The 17,506-nt window shown below is 37.0% G+C and overlaps 1 protein-coding gene across 3 annotated transcripts in view; it reads right to left on the bottom strand.

Moving 5' to 3' along the window:
- The window catches only part of CCDC141 (coiled-coil domain containing 141), a 179,947-nt gene that overhangs the window by 70,607 nt on the left and 91,834 nt on the right, over positions 1 to 17,506 (bottom strand). For all 3 annotated transcript variants that reach the window (XM_033113107.1, XM_033113108.1, XM_033113110.1), the window contains one exon: positions 11,464 to 11,658. In XM_033113107.1, the coding sequence (XP_032968998.1) occupies positions 11,464 to 11,658 (195 nt within the window). The remainder of the gene's footprint in view (positions 1 to 11,463; positions 11,659 to 17,506) is intronic.

The following is a 17,506-nucleotide window of genomic DNA, read 5'->3' as shown; positions in this document are numbered from 1 at the left end:
AAGCGTGATTTTTTTGTTGTTTTTTTCTTTTTGGTGAACCTATCACTGGGTGACTTCGCCCTTCTCCTGGAGGCCTGGGCCAGAGACATCCCTTTCTAATCTGTTTTTCTGCTTTGTCTACTCATGTCTCAAGCAGACACTTTGGAGGGCCCTTCATTTATTTATTTATTTCACATGTACAAAACAAGTATTAAAGAAACTTTGAACCTGAAGAACTCTTCCTTATCTAACCCTTTTTTTTCCTCCTGCAGTTGGCAACAGAGCCAAGATGCTGATGTTAGAAAAGATGATCTTTCCATAACACATTAAAACAACACTTGGCAATAACCACTGTTTCTGAATTTTGTTTTATATTTTAAATTTTTATTGCTTATTTTGAATAAAGTGGAGTCTTTTGTTAATTAAGGGTTCATTTTAAAGTTAGTGCCTAAAACAAAAATCCATTGTATTCAAAATTATCACAAACTCCCTTAAATCATACTTAACATTTAATATATGAGTATGTGAACAAGTGTTTCCAGTAATACACACTCCCATTTAGGATTGAGAGCCAGGCGCTAGACAAAAGGAAGAAATAAAAAGGAAAGTCTTTATGTGGATGTCAGGCCATTCACGTGTTTCTTCCTTTAAGATAATTCTCAAGTTCCTAATGTGAATGGGGAAAGGATAGAGAATTTCCAAGTGCTTTTTCTTGCCTGCAAGTTTAACTGCATTCTGTTTTAATATTAAGCCATTATAACCTTCATACAGATCCTGTGTGTTGCTGTTCTGAGAATTAAAGAAGAAAAAAATATGAAAGTAGCTAGGGCATGATAGTGCACATGTAGCAAGTACTTAGAAAACATTGGTTGGCTGTTGCTCTAAATCTTGATTGATGGGTCCCGTCTTTGGAAACAAGTCACGGAAACAGGTCACCTGCTGCCTGTCACTCATCCCTCATGGGTCTTTCCTCTTGTGGCCCCATGAAGCAACTGCTGCTCTCACACCCTTGGGCATCGTTGGTCTCACCTGCGTCGGAGTTAAGATTCTAAAGCCACGTGTACATTAAATGCATGTGTGATGTGATTCCACACCATTCCTGAATGCTATCATAAAAGTATTATTTCCTAATAGCATGGAAATAAATGGAAGGGATAAACATGCACTAGACGGAGAAGGTTTTCCATCAAGGGCCAAGATAACCCATAGTTTAGAAAGAAAATAGCGAAATTTTCTTCCAGAGGTTTTTCCCAAAAAGATCAAAGTGTCAGGAAAGTACTTACTTATGAATTGCTCTGTGTGTCACACTTAATAGAATGATAGCAGTAGAAAGGAAGTGAGTGATTTCACTCCTTCTTTAGTTCAACAAATACATTTGGAAAATGCCTACTATAGGTAAGACAGGCTGGATGCTGTAAGAGAGCTTATTCCTTATCCTCAATTCTAACCTAGCCCTAATGGGAATAATCTGTAAACGTGGAACTAGTTCAATTTCTTAATTTTATGAGGAGGCCTCTTTCAAAAAGATTAGACTGTCTGTGATTGTCTGAATCACATGCAAACCTCATTTCCCTCATTCCCATGTAGAATTTGATGAGGAATCCATGTGCCAATTTCATAAATGATCTAAGTATCATGGTTCTCACTGAATCTACCCCCAAAATAGAACTGCGTGCTTTTCTATTTACCATGTCCATAAGGAACCTGATATACAGGATCCAGCCTGGAAAGAATATCTTTGTTGCACACAGGGTACAAAAGAGCTAATTTCTGGCAAGAACACTGCAGCCCCCACCTAAACTCCTTTGGAATTAATATTTCGCCTTTAGTTTTTCTTTTCATATCCCCTTCTTTCCTCCAACCTTGTGTGTGCAGGTCAAATAAAGGTTTTATGACTGAATGGATTAGGGGGAAGAAGGATAGAGGCACAACTATAATAGTTTCTCCCTCTAGATTCTAGTTCTTCATGACTATTTTATATGGTACCGCTCAGTTCTTAGGCAGACAAGGAGGAGATGAATAAGCTCTTTTGGGCCCTGGTTTGGAAAAGACTAAGGGGTTGCTTGATTTTTGTTCTTTAAGACAATAAACATCTCTCCTTTTTCCCTTGTTAAGTATAAGATCCAGAGCAGGCTGCATCAAATCAAATAGAGATGGTATCAGGACATGGCACACTTTATTCTTTTTAAAATATCTATGAGGTTAATAAATTAAACAAGAACCATAAGTCATCTGGCATAATTCTTAACCTATGCTGTTTCATAAAGGTGTTTAATAAGTAATATTGTTTGCTTCTTGACTAATTTGAAGAGAATCAGCATAAACACACACATACACACACACACACACACACACACACCCCAAAAAAAACTGCAAATCATTGAAAATTTCCTTCCATGAGTCCTAAGGCCGGAGAATGAGTTTGGTTGGAACCCTTATAATTATCAAGGACACAAACTCAACTCAGTTTTTAATTAGAGCCCTGCATTCCACTATCTATGCAGATTCAGATTTCCTCTGGCTTCAGTTTTTACAAAGACTGAAAGGTTTAGTGTCAGCCAAAAACATAGGATGGAGAAAAGAAATCCTCTTCAATAAACGGTGCTGGGAGACTAGGAAAGCCACGTGCAAAAGAATGGAATGAGACTGCTATCTGTCACTGTGTACCAAAATTAATTCAAAATGAATCAAAGACCTAAACATAAAACCCGAAACAACAAACTGCATAGAAGAAAACATAGGTACTAAACTATGGACCTTGGGTTCAAAGAGGATTTTATGAATTTGACCTCAAAGGCAAGGGAAATAAAAGCTGAAGTAAATGAATGGGACTATATCAAACTAAAAAGCTTCGGTACAGAAAAATAAACTATTGACAAAATAAAGAGGCAACCAACTGAATGGGAGAAGATATTTGCAAACAATGCCTCTGATAAGGGGTTAATATCCAAAACATATAAGGAAATCATGCAACTCAACAACAAAAAAACAAACAATCCAATTAAAAATGGGCACAGAACCTGAACAGACACTTCTCCAAAGAGGACATACAAATGGCCAACAGACATATGAAAAGATGCTCAACATCACTAATCATCAGAGAAGTGCAAATAAAAACCACATTGAGGTATCACCTCAACCGGTCAGAATGGCTATCATCAACAAGACAAATAGTAACAAGTGTTGGAGAGGCTGTGGAGAAAAAGGAACCCTCATACACTGTTGGTGGGAATGCAGACTGGTGCAGCTGCTATGGAAGGCAGTGTGGAGGTTCCTCAAAAACTTAAGAATAGAATTACCATATGATCCAGCAATCCCTCTCCTGGATATATACCCCAAAAAATCTGAAAATATTTATCCATAAAGATATATGTGCTCTGATGTTCACTGAAGCTTTATTTATGATGGCCAAGACATGGAAACAACCAAAATATCCCTTGATAGAATATTGGATAAAGAAGACGTGGCATATCTACACAATGGAATAGTACTCTGCCATAAGAATAGATGAAATAATTCCATTTGTGACAAAATGGATGAGTCTTGAGATTATTATGCTAAGTGAAATAAGTCACACAGAAAAAGTTGAGAACCATATGATTTCACTAATATGTGGGATATAAAACTGAAAGCAACAAAGGAACAAAATAAACAAATAAAGTCACAAAAATTCATAGACATAGACAATAGTTTAATGGTTACCAGAGGGAAAGGGAGGAGTGGGGGATAGTAGAAGAGGGTAAAGGGGGTCTAACACATGGTGATGGAAGGAAAGAAAAAAAATAGAAAGGTTTAGTGTCCTTTCTAAACACCACCTGGGATAACTTCTGGCGACTCCCAATATGGCAAGCTGATTCTCAATTCAGGTCCTGCCCAAATCTGCCCAGGTTTTCAAATGCCATGAAGTCCAAAGACAAAAGGGGAATGGGATTTTCAGCTCCTCATTGTTTCTGCCTCCTGCTGGCGCTCAGACTGATTCTTTGCCTCTCCAAGGTCATTGCTGTGGACCCAGGTCTCCCTCCAGGTAAGAGGATAATAGAGTGGATCAGCGCTGTTAATGAGAGGTGTTTAAAATCAGGAGTATCTAACGCAGCTTTTTGCCTCACAACCTGAAAAGCTAAAACAAAACCAAAAACAAAACACTGGAAAAGAGGGAGTTTGGGATTGAAAGCATGTATCTGGAAGCTTTTTATCAACAAGGAACAGAGGATGTTTGTGTATTGACCATCTCTTACTTCCTCTGAGATAAATCCATCTTGGAAATGGAAAAATCAGACCGACAAGTAGAACTTGAACCAGCAAGTCACTATGTATAATTTCGGATTTCTTTTATCTAAATTGACCTAAATGGATTTAGGGTGATCTTGGGAATATTAACATGGAAAATGTCCATTTACAATGTGCAAAGCATTTATTTTTTTTCACTTATTCAACAAATATTTATTGAAATCTATGGAGCATGCAGTCTGCTATGTGCTGGGGATATGAAAAGGAACAAAAGCATTTAAGTCATGTTAGAGTAAGTAGGTCAGTATTAAATGCATACATAATGACAAAATAAGGGCTAGCATTTAGAGAGTGCTTAGCTGTCCTATGCACTAGTCTGGTATTAGTTCATTTAGACAGCGCCATTACTCTGTGAGGTACATATCATTGTTATTTCGATTTTACAGATGAAAAAGCCAGATGTACAGGGAAGTTAAGTAACTGCCCAAGGTCATGGAGTTAATAAATGCCTGAGACCAGATTCATACCCAGGCAGCCTGGCTCCAAAATCCACTACATTATTTCAGGAAAGTGTCATACTAGCAAACATTTCTAAGTTTTCACTTAATATGTCACAATTCCATTTATTTATTTATACTCCAACTGTATCCTGGAAAGACAGTATACATTTATCACCAATTACAAGTACTTTTATTAATGTATGATATTCCCTGAAGTAGATACGGATTGTTAGATCTATTTTAGAAAAGAGAAAATACAAGCTCAAATGTAAATTGATTTATCACATGGACAGGGATTTATTTATTCATTCAACAAAAATTTTTGAATAGGTGGCATACAAAGATAATTAAGACATAATCTGTCTCTCAAGAGCACAGAGAAATACTATGGTAATAATAAGAAAGAAGCAATTAATGCTGCATGGAAGCTTCTCAGAGGAAGTGACATACAGCAAGACTATACAGCACTACTCTGCTTCTCACATATGAGAGAGATTGAGCCTGAAATCTATGTTCCTTGCTCATTAATGTAATTAAGCTCTCCTTTTCCAAAAGGATCTCATCCCAATTACCTTGGATCAATATAATCTCTTACGATCAATGCAATGTACTTGGCCATGAAACTCTGCAGTTTCTAATATTTCATTGCTTTCACTCCTTCAAATAATTATTGAACATCTACTACTTGTAAGGCACTGTTCCAAGTGTTCTGGTGAAAATGAAGTGAAATGGACATATTTCTTACCCTCAAGGAATTTTAATGTAGCAAAAGAAAATAAATCTACCCCCAAATACCTATAATGCACGAAAGAATATGTTTACTGCCCATGGAGAGCTACAACAGTCTGAAACTGCATGGAGGGGAAACGAATTAGTACACTCAAGACTTGAAAGTGAATTGATAGCTTTATCATGAAAGATACTCACGAGTGAGTGATAATAAAATTGAATGTCTTGATTATAAGACTATTAAATATAAACTGAGCTGTAGGCTTTCATGAGAAATGTAAGATGTTAAAGGGTTCCCTTGATTTTGATAATTGTTTCTAATATGTATTTCTTAAATAATTTTATGCTAATAGTTTAGTCACATTTATCAAATATTTGCTGTGATTTAAATAACTTGCCCCTGGTCTCTAAAACCAAAAGTTTCTAAACCATTCTCTCAGAAGGAATATAGGAGAGGAGCAAATTAAGACACCATCTGCTTCTACATGAGGTTTGCCTCATCATGACCTTTTCCAGTCCCTAGTATCTCTGCATATTTAAGGACATGTTCAGCATGAGACAGAAACCTCTCAGCATGCTATTCAAGACCCTTCCTGCGTCTACACTGTCTGCTTCTACCACTTTTGTCTCCCTTCACTCTGGGCTTACACCTTACACTCATGGCAAAATGAATTCGTTCATGTTCCGCAAACGTGGCATAACTTTGTACCAGCCAGCCCTCCCCCAATCCCTTCTTGCCTCAGCCTTCCAAATGTAGCTCAGTGGTCACCTCCTTTAGAGAAGACTTCCTGGACACTTTTTCCCTGGGCCAGGTTAAGGGTCTCTGCTCTGTGTTTCCTAATGCTCTAAGCTTCTTCTATTACAGCTTTTCCCAAAGCACATAGCACTTCTGTTACCTTCTCTAGGGTTCCTCTTCTCTAAGGTACATTGAGAGGGTTTTGAAGGCAAGGATTGTATCTTCTGTTACTTTAGCTCAAGCACCCATATGACACATGGCAACAGTAGATGTATAACGTATTAGCTGAAAGCAAATGTGGAAGAAGGGAGTGAAAAGAAAGTTGCTTTAATTTTTTCCAAGAGAAAGGGAAGTTGTTCTAGAAATCAGATACAGGCTGCTCAAGAATTATGAAACTGAAAGTAATTACACTTTCCTTGATTTTTAATGACAATTAGCTTAATTTCTTGAATTCATTTCTATCACCTCAAATTCCTTCTAGATAATTTATTTTAGGTCCTCTACTTGGACAGGTTTCTTCTTTCAATCCGTACAATAACTGCACCATTTTAATTATTTCCCACATCTATCTATAGAAGGTGCCAAAAAAATGTATACATATTTTAAGAAAGTAAAAAACTGTATTCAAATTGTAATACGCAATATATACTGATAACAAAAGATGAATACAAGTCCCGTTTGACTTCTGCAATTACAAAAGGTGCTCAAAGTGGTCACCATCAGCATAATTTTAATACAGTTTTTTCCTTTCTTAAAATGTGTATACATTTTTTTGGACCCTCTGTATTTTGAAAAAGGTAGAATAGCGTATGTACGAATGAAAAAAAAAATGTACTAAACTCCATGCTCATTTTGCTTTCGTCTGAAACAATAATGCTGCTGTAGGAATTACTGTTTTACATCACTATAAATATCTTGAAAAAGCAACATCATCTTTTTTTAAGAGACATTAACTTTTCATCAGTGATGGCATAAGCAGCAGAAGCAATAGTCATTACATTTTCAACGCTTTTGGTGTGTTGCCCTGGCTGCCCCACTTTTGCTTCACCTCTGCTTTCAGGCTGACCACCCAAGAACCAGACAATAAAGATTTGGCCTCTCTCCTCTGCTTAATTTTCCCAATGAAATCATGCACCTGGGAATGGAATTTTATGACTAATCAGCCATGTTTTACAGATTTAGTTTCAATCATCATTGTCATATAAACACAGACTCACACTGTTCTGCTCTTGAAACATACTACATATGTTTATCTCTGATTTAAACCACATTCCCGAAACAATGATAAATACATTTTGGGTAATCAACACATATTAACCCGAGCTTCCTTTTTGTGAATATGCCAGAAGTGTAATAAATAAGATAATATATAATCGTGAAAGAAGAAAATATGGAGGGAGGTCAAAAAGAGTTACTATAATAGGTGCTACATTCATATTCCATGCCATACTCTCATAACTCGTAGCAACCTCTGGTAATTAGAGAAACTCCAATCAGCTATCATCCGACGTTGACAATCAACCCCTATCCGTATTTGTTGCTGAGTAATTGAGCAAATAGGATTCCCAAACACAGTAGATAACTAAAATAAAAAGGAAGTATTTCAGGTTCTTGAGTTACATGGCCCAAGGTGCACTTGAAGCCAGTGGCTGGCTTATGAAAACCAATACTCCCAACGTCCTGCGTGCTAACATCGCCACCTACTGCTCACTCCACATACAAACCTCCCCGCCAAAGGCTGTAGACACTCTCTGGGTAAGAAACAGAATTTTGAGCCTTGGGCAATCATCAAACCCTAGCAGAATTAAAAGGGAATCAAAGGCAATGGGCATTGTTATCAATGTGGACAATTTGGTGATAATTATTTTTTATTGGAAATATATTGGCTTATAGATTTTTTATGTTTTGTTCTCTATTGCATCCTCAGCATTTAGAACAGTGCCTGACACACTGTAGTTGCTCAATAAATATTTATTAAATAAATGAATCCCTAATGAAGATAGGCAATTATTTTCATGAATTCACTCTTCATCAAACTATCCAGGAACTTCAGTAAAAGGAATTATTGTGACTTTTTTCCTAGCAAATAAGAATATCCCTATCTAGAATTGGTAAAGAGAGAAATAAATAAAAGCAAAGGGAGCAAAGGAGGACTTCCAGATGATTCCAACAAAAATACCAGCAATATATGATAAAACATCTGAATGAAAAAGAAATATATATGATATGAAAAACCTACTAACACCAGTCCACTCTGCAGATGAGATTATGACATTCATTCCTTTCATTTTAATAAAATTCAAAAAATGTAAAACGTTGTTTTTAAAATCATACATTTTGCTTTGTACTGAGAAAACACTCAAGCTGTCACATTCACTCATTCATATATTACCCATGACACTAACATATTTTTCATACTGGTATTTGACACAGAAATTGAAGAAGACTGACTTAGCTTTGACAAATTTGTAACAAGAGGTTGTTTGCCAAAAAATAATTCCACTTATCAAGAGTGGAACTGGTTTTCAAGGTAAGTACCTGTTTTCCAAGCGCTGACTTCCTCTTTCTTTCCCAGCGTTAATATACAGATTTGCAAGTGTTGGGAGGGTTTCTAGTGTTCTACCCATCTTACTGGTATGCCAAGAATGCCTGACCCTGACCTCTCTTTATCTGGGCCATTTCTCAGAAAAGGTTTGCAGCCAGCAATCTTCAGGGTTGAGGAACAAACGTCTTTCTCTGAGACAGAGTGGGCTTGCCTGCAGCTTCCTTTAAAACAGCCGATTCCCCAAGTTTAGGATTGCTCTGAACACCCCCTGCGGTGGGTGTAACCATCCATCTGGGCCTATCTGCATCACCCTCTGGGAATTGGGTCTTGGGGGACTGCTGTGACATGCTGACACTCTGATGAGTGCTTTTGCTGGGACTCATAAAGCCTTTCAAAACCGATTCAGAAGTCATGTGTCTTCGGTGAGCATCCATGAAACCATGAGTTAACTTGTTAGCTAGAAGGTTGGGTAAAATCTCAGACGCCTCACAGTATGGGCAGCATGATTTCATCTAGGGATGGTGACGCTCACAGTTAGAAAACCCCGGCATACTCAAGGCACAGCGAACTGAATTTTCAAAAGGACAATTCAGTGCTGTGGAGATAAATTGAGGATGTAAACTGAAAGCACCCCATTCACTAGAGTAAACAGAACTTTCATACTAGAAAGAACATTTTAAAGAACTCTGAAACTATATTAATGTTTTAAATCTAGGGCTTTATTTTAACTAGGGTTATTTATGAATGTTATGCCAAAAATCAGATAAGCAGTGAGAATTTTGTAAAATTGATAGATTCTACAATATAAATAAAAATTTTAAAAATACCATTTACAAGTCTTGAGAAGGTTCCTTCTTTAATTTAAATGGATTTACCCACTACATTATTTCATCATTGATTACTTCTTAATAATATGGCAAACAATTAATTTTAAGTGTCACGACTGAACCTCTGCTTACCAAACTCCAGCTTCTATTTTTTGCTCAGGTCAAAGTACCCATCATCTTTCACATTGAATTCTTAGATTTGGACTTGAAAATTATTTCCTTGATACTTAGAAAAGGGAGAAAGAATTTTACACCTTTCTAAATACACTTGGCTATAGAGAAAGCTACAGTATGGATAAATCCCAAGTGAACTTACTATAATTGGCATGACATTCAAATGATGAAACAGGGGATCTAGCAATCAAGCCTTTGGAGTTAAGAAAAATGACTTTTCAGGATCTGACTTGAATTAAAAGCTAAGTTTAAGAAAATAACCACTTTGTTCTTCACTTTTAAAAATTACTATTGCAAAAGATATCATTCTTTCTCCCTCAAGCCCAAGGATAATATTAGAAGAAAAATCTCCCTGGCAAGGTACCAAATAGTGACAGCAGAGAAAGCAAGAGCCAGAGAATGAGAATGAAAGAGAGAGAGAGAGAGAGAGAGTGGGAAAAAAAAATCTACATTTTACAAGGCTCTAAACTATATAGATTTGTATGAGAAGTATTGTTTTACTGTATAGCAACAGGTTCTTTAACTGTTTTCCTTAGAAACAACACTAACTGATTGGCAGATGACCCACTCATTTTGCAGCAGGAGGGTGTAATGTAAGTTAAGAAGTCTCTTCTTCAAAGATGAAACTGCTGAAGAGAAATTTAACTAGTGCCACCATCTAACTAGGTCAATGGCTCCAGTAATACATTATGTTTGTTTCTTCTCTTAAATCAAAGAAATCCCAAGCAACAAACAATTTGACAATAAATATCTCTTTAACATTTTTTAACATAATTCTAGCACTTCTATTTTGGAATTTTATTATTCACCCTTTTTAGAAAGTTTCCTATTAGTAAAGAAGTTCAAAACTAAGTAACTGTTTTGATATCTACCAGGACATTGTTTTCAGAGTATTGATGTCGTGACTTTAAATCACACTATCCTTAGCTTCTTGGGACTCCCTGTTTATTTTCTACCACATTGTCCAGTTTTTAAAATATCAGTGAAACTTAGGTATTAAACAATTCCAATAAGGCAGTTTGAAGACATTATTAGATTGGGAAAGGTACAAACAATTTTTGGATGAGGTCACCAGTCCCAGATGCTGATCCCCACTCAAGTGACGTGAACAAGTGAACATTACTATACAGCAGGGCCACCCACTACAATCAATAGCAAATGATTCCAGCGGAGGGAGAGAAGCACTGCTCCAACTCCAGATGACTTGGCGATGGCCCAAAGCAAGATTTCCCTCTCGCTGAGCAAGGCCAGAGCAAGGCAAAGAAGTCAGGTCTAGGTTGTTTCTAGCCTTGTGGTTTGCATGCAGAAGACTTAACATTTCTGTATTTTTTACTTGATAAATAAAAGAGGATTAAAAAAGAGAACAAATTTTTGGTAAAAGTTTCAAGGGTTGTTTTAACCTTGGTATATTTTATAATAATTCCCTTCCTCCACGAGAAACACTACAATGGTGGACACAGGTATTCCTCCCCATGCCCCAAAACAGACCCATGACAGCTTTAAGATAAAACCCTCATGGAGGACTTTTTGTTCTAAGTGACTCTTTACATGTCAAAGTACTGAGTCTCTTGGTTTTCAGAACCAAATAATGGCCATGATAGGAATATATTTTAAAAGGTCCTCTTTTCAAGTTTGAAACTCTCAGTGAAATCTCATTTTTGTGATGTGCTTCAGCCTGTTGAAGTAACCTGTCTCTTACGGGTTTGCCCTGTTTACCTAAAATTCCCAACTTGACCCCACACTGACCTTGTTAGCGCTGTTAAAGAACTCATTTGCCTTTTTTAACCAGGTGTTCCTTTCCACGATGAGCTGACCAAATTCTTCTTGTAGCTGATTCAGTTTCTGGTTAGAGAGTTGTAGATGTTCTCTCTCCATATGGTGCTTGGACAGCAGAATCTCAAGTGCCTCACTCTTCAGCTTCTCGACAGTGGAATTCCACTCCTACGAGAGATGACTCTCTTCAGTTTGTATCACACATCCTCCCCTTTCTTAAATCTCTAACAAGATTCAGAGAAAATTTGGATGTGTTGAACAGACCAGAAATCCGTCATTATATTTCAAATCATGAAGAAGTAAATGCTACATTCCAGATTTGAGTACCAAGATATCGATTTAAAAGAGGTAAACCCAGAAAACAGGCTGAAAAGGAAGAGGAGATGATAGTGGAAAGGGGCAGGTTGGTTGGGATGTGTGATTGATGGAGTGTCTGGTTACCCTTAACACAGGTCACTTTCATTTCCAGTAACACAACCTGTAAACATACCCCAAATTACAGTCAACAGCATTTTTCAATTCCTAACTCATTTTGGCCTATTTTTGTTCATGTAAGTATAAAAAAGTCTCCCAAAGTTCCATCTCATTGTTGATGTAGGCCAACGTGTACAAGAAAGGAGAGGAAATCTCATATTTTATGGCTGTTGTTTTGCATCTGCCTACACTTAAGATTGAAATTAAGAGCTGTTATTCTCCACAAAATTAATCGCTGTTACTGTGCAGTATTGCCTCTTTCCTGACCCCAATTTCACCTCACAATGCTTCACTCTTAATGATATATAAACATTTCAGAAAAACAAAAGAGGTAGTTTTTTATTTTCTTTGCATGAGGATGAAAAGCAGTAGGTAGAAGAGAAAGAAAATAAGGTTTGGTATACACCAAACATATTAACATTCAGTTTCTTTGAAGGGAAATTCACATTTCTTGCAAAAAGAACTGACCCAGATCCAATTTCATAAAATAATTCTTATTTCTAACATGGCAGTCTTGTTAGTGAATTTTCTGGCTCCCCTTTCAGCTGAAATTGAGTAGTAAGCATAGGCTATTTGTAAAGTTATCAGAAATTTAGCACCAAATTTCAAAAACTGCAATCTGACTCCATCTTGGCTTGTTCCCCAGTGCAAAATCTCCTATTAAGTTACATTTGTTATATTATGTTGGATAAAATAAGCATAATTTTAGTGCAATTTACCACTATTATTTCTATTCATTCATTTCACAAGACATACTAAATACTATATACCTAGCACTAGATGAATAGATGGCTTGAGGAAAATAAATAATGAATAAAATGTAGTTCTTTCCTTTAACAATAAACACATAAACTGCTATTTTATATAATTTTCATATATACTTATATTAAATATATGCTGGTCCTACAAACACATACACACAATATGGTAATATTTAAATAAGAATTAGTGGGTGTTGAACGTAGAAGTTGTACATATTATTTTATGGACCCCACAGAACGTGTTCTAGTATTTGTGCAAGAGAAAAATATTTTCATCAATGGATACAAGAGTAAGGACAGTAGATTAAGGAATTGGCTTTTTTTTTTTTTAGCACCTATTATAAACCTGTGGCTTGTAAGTATAAACCTCACAAACTTAGATTAGATATTATTATTTTTTCCAGTATTTACATAGGCTCAGGGGAGTATGTTACTCAAGGTTACATATGCAAGAAGTAGCAGAATCCGGACTAGTTCACAGGTGTGTATACAATGCTACATTCCAGGGAATTGAAGATACAGAGACTCTAAAAATCTCAAAATTTCTCACTGAGTACACGAGACATATTAGTGTGTATATAAGCAATGTGAGTTCTCAAGATCCTTCACTATTTAAAGAGTGATTCTGTCCCCACTAAGGACAGTTACTATGTGCCATGACATTCTTTCATGAAGCACTGTAAATATCCCTCCGATAAAAAACCATCACCTTAACCTTACTGGGAAAGAGCAAATATGTTTAAAACAGCATACTTCTTGCATGCACACTAGGCGCTCACTTAATGCTAGTCCCACTTTTCTTCCCATCAGTTTTATCATGGTTCATTAGTACCTCCAAATTTGTTCTTTTTCTATGGGTATTCTTGTTTCCCAGTTCTAAAATAACAATAGTGGGAGGATTCTCCAAATGGTATTGATCAGTGATCTGTACTAAACAGCATTATGGGATAAACAAAATAAAGCAGGTTTCTTTATCACAGTACTATACTTTTTAGAATCTTTAGTACGTTCACGTGCATTGAGACTCCTAGAGGAAAACTTGGTGTGAAATATTTGAATACACTTTTTTGACCAAGAAACCACTCGTGCGCTGATCATCTCAGGGGACGAATGCTTTCAGTTGGACCAATGTTGGGAAACCCTGTTCTGGTGGCTGAGAGCAGCCAAATCACTTACGGGTTCACCTGCCTTCACAAGTCTTGCCGTGTCTTTCCTTTTTGGTTTAGTCCTTTCCTCCAGCTACTCAGTCAATCCATTTCCTCTCTGTTGTGCCCATTCTCTTGTTTTCTGCCTGTTCAAATCTGTGGGGCATTAATCCTCAATGAACTCGTGTGAAGAGGTGCTTAATGTGTGATGACACAAAATAAAGCAGGTCATCCGTTCAAAAAATTTGACATTTACCAGAATCTTCTGTGCTCATTAGAGGAAGACCACTTAAGAAATGGAGAACATGAGGAAGACGTAGAAAGTTAGAGGGAAGGAAAATGGAGAAGAAATTAGGATGTGTGGAGAAACTGATGACAGCCTTTATGTGCTCAGCCTGGATAGCTCTAAGCTCTAGAGCGCTGTCTTAACTATCTGCAAGACAGTAAGCGTATCTTTTTCTTTCTATATGCCAGCACTCTGCCAAATACTTCACATGTATTATCTCATTTAATATGCATCACACCCCTACAAGGTAGGACCTGTTATTATCCTCATTTTACAGACAGGGTAACTAAGCTCAGGGGAACTTGCCCAAGACCTCAACACCAGTAAGTAAAAGAGTCACAGTTCAAACTCAGGTAGTTTGACCCCAGAATCTGCTCTCTCAAGCAGTATTGCAGCCTTAGTTCCTTATAGCAGTGATATACAGTGTTTCTTAAACCACAGAAAGATTAAACATACAAGCTTAGAATTTTAGAGGTAGGACTTCCATAAGGCCTGGATAATGCCTTGGAAATGACAAAAGTCTCAAATGACCCTGGAATTTTATAATTTTAAATCAGACGACTCATTGTTTCTAAATAAATACAATATTATTGTAGATATAATCAAGAATGTACAGCCCAAACTCAAGCTTAATTTTGCTTAGCAACTGTACCAAAATAATAAAGCTCTTTTCTCTGAGTAAGAAGAGAAATATCTGTCCTTTAACAGTGTTCATAAATCTGCCTTTCGTATAAATTTTGCAAACAACATTAAAGAGTGACTTCTGGAGTAGAGCCAAGTCTTGGAAAACCCACTTCACATTGTGCTATAAAAAGTGGGCTGTGACCTTCCGAGGAAACTGTAAAGGACCATTTTGTGCCTCTTATCTTTTCTTATTCTCCATCCCCAGTCTTCTTAATTACATTTTCACATGAACTCCGTGGGTATTAAATGAAGCTGGGTCTATTCAATATTTCTATTCAACCTTCTAAGAAAAACTGGTTCTGTTTCCTCTGAGCAATCTCTAGGTAGGTTCTGGTGTATTTCTATACCATTCTGATAATGTATTTCCCCAGTCATTTTTCTTAGGGGACACATCCACTATTATGTTTTTAAGATAAAACTTTCCAGAGTCATCTGAATCCATGAAACTTTAAAACTTTCAGTTGTCATTTTCTCAAGGCTGGAGGAGCCCAACGGTGAAAATCTTGATCCGTTTTCTCTAAGCCACTGTTGCCTGCCTGCTAAGTGTTAACCTCTGACTCAGTTTAGTCACTTTGCAATAAAATGTTTCCAGTACTTGTCCCCACCAACAGAAAGCCAAAGGCTTCCAATTCCTTGGCTTTTCGGTTTGACAGGGATACATGCATATCTCTGACCCAGTAAAGATGTGGTAGTGTGAGTTCCTGGGCTTGGGGGGGGTGTCTCCACAGGTCACTCCATTATTTTCCTTTTTCACTCGCAGTAGTAGCCCTTTTAAACTGTACATTTTCAGTATTTCATTTGCTGAGGAAATTGAGCTTCTGTTGGATCCCTTGATTGAACAGGTACTTTCAAGAGGATAAGTGCTGATAGACAAGAGAGTGAAAATGATTTCTTCTTTCCTAGTTTTTACAGTCCCAGGTTGGCTCTTCAAATGAAGTTATGGACTTATAGATTGGCATAAAAATTATCCAGCAATATTACTTTTAGATTCAAAAAGTAAAATTATTAGCTATCCATTAGAAAAGAAACAATAGAATCACAATATGTCTAGTAAGCTCTTTTTTCCACGAGAACTTCTCTGTAGATGAGATTTAATGATTGAACACCATGTAGCAAATTATTTTCACTATAAACTTGACTTCAGAGTATAGTTTTTAAGTGAGAGAAGATGGACAAGAAGCAACAGAGGACATATTTGTAGACTACTAAGAAAATACCAGTTGTGGAGATTACTGTCCAAAATCAGTAATCTAGCTCACATGTAGTTCTGGTAGCATGGCTATTTCCTATGACATATCATTAGATATACCTTATTTCTTGTTCATTCTCTAAGTCTATGGTCCCCTTTGGTTCAGCACCCAGGAGAATTAACTCATTGACACAAAATCATAGAATTTTACATGATTGCATTCACAGATGGTACAAACAAAATAAACCTGGCAATTTTAATCAGAGAACACTTGAAAGTGTGTTTTGAGCATACAGCTATTACATTTCGACTGTCTCTATTCCTAATGCTGTACTCCGCTTCTTGTAACCATATATACAAAATTATAGTTGACATTCATTATGGTTCAGCTTCAGCTTCAGGTGTATAGCACAGTGATCAGGCATCTACACCATCCATGAAGTGGTCTCCCTAATGAGACAAGTGTCCATCGGGTACCCTACAAAATCTTTACATTATTGGCTATATTCCCCAAATTGACTTTCGTATCTCTGTGGCAATGTTGTGGTTACTGATTGTGCTTTCTAATCCCCTCACCTTCTCCTTTATCCCCACCCTCCCACCCCATCTACCAACCCTCAGTTTTTCTTCTATTTCTCTGAGACTGTTTCTGATTAGTTTGTTCATTTATTCTATTCTTTAGATTCCACATATAAATAAGTCAGATGGAGAAAGACAAATACCTTATGCCCTCACACACACACACACCCCTTCACACACACACACACACACACACACACACACCCCTTCACACACACACACACACACACACACACATATTCTATTACCAAATGATCCCACGGATTCCTCCCAAATGCACCCTAAGCCTCTTCAATGAGAAAAGCCTATTTAAAAGACTTTAAATTGGTAACTACAATATTGCCACGGGGATATAAAAGACAGTCTTGGGAATATAATCAATAATATTGTAAAGACTTTGTAGGGTGTCAGATAGGCACTTGTCTTATTAGGGAGACCATTTCATGGATAGTGTAGATGCTTGACTACTGCACTGTACATCTGAAGCTGAAGGTGAATAATATTGCATGTCAACTATGATTTAATATATAGTCACGGGATATGGAGTACAACACAGGGAATAGAGTCAATGGAATTGTAACAGCTATATATGATGTCAGAGGGGTAATAGATTGGGGGAGGGGGGCTATCACTTTGTGAGAAGTGAAATGTCTAAATTACATTGTTTTGTACACCTGAAACTAATAATAAAAAATTAAATTAAAAATGGCGGCATGAGGTGCACATCTGTAAATCTCCCGTAGAATTTACAACTAATAGAACAACTATAACTCCACAAAGGACTCCCTGCACAGCAGACAGGCAAGACGAAGAGGCCCACTACTGAATTCACCTAAAGGTGGACAAATTGTGCGAGAGGGGGAGGAGGGAAGGGAGAAGAGCAGAGATGGAAGCACGT

This window comes from Rhinolophus ferrumequinum, chromosome 8, assembly GCF_004115265.2.
Source record: "Rhinolophus ferrumequinum isolate MPI-CBG mRhiFer1 chromosome 8, mRhiFer1_v1.p, whole genome shotgun sequence".
Classification (NCBI taxonomy): Eukaryota; Metazoa; Chordata; class Mammalia; order Chiroptera; family Rhinolophidae; genus Rhinolophus; species Rhinolophus ferrumequinum.
Note: the sequence above shows the minus strand (reverse complement) of the source record. Positions and strands in the feature narration are given on the sequence as shown.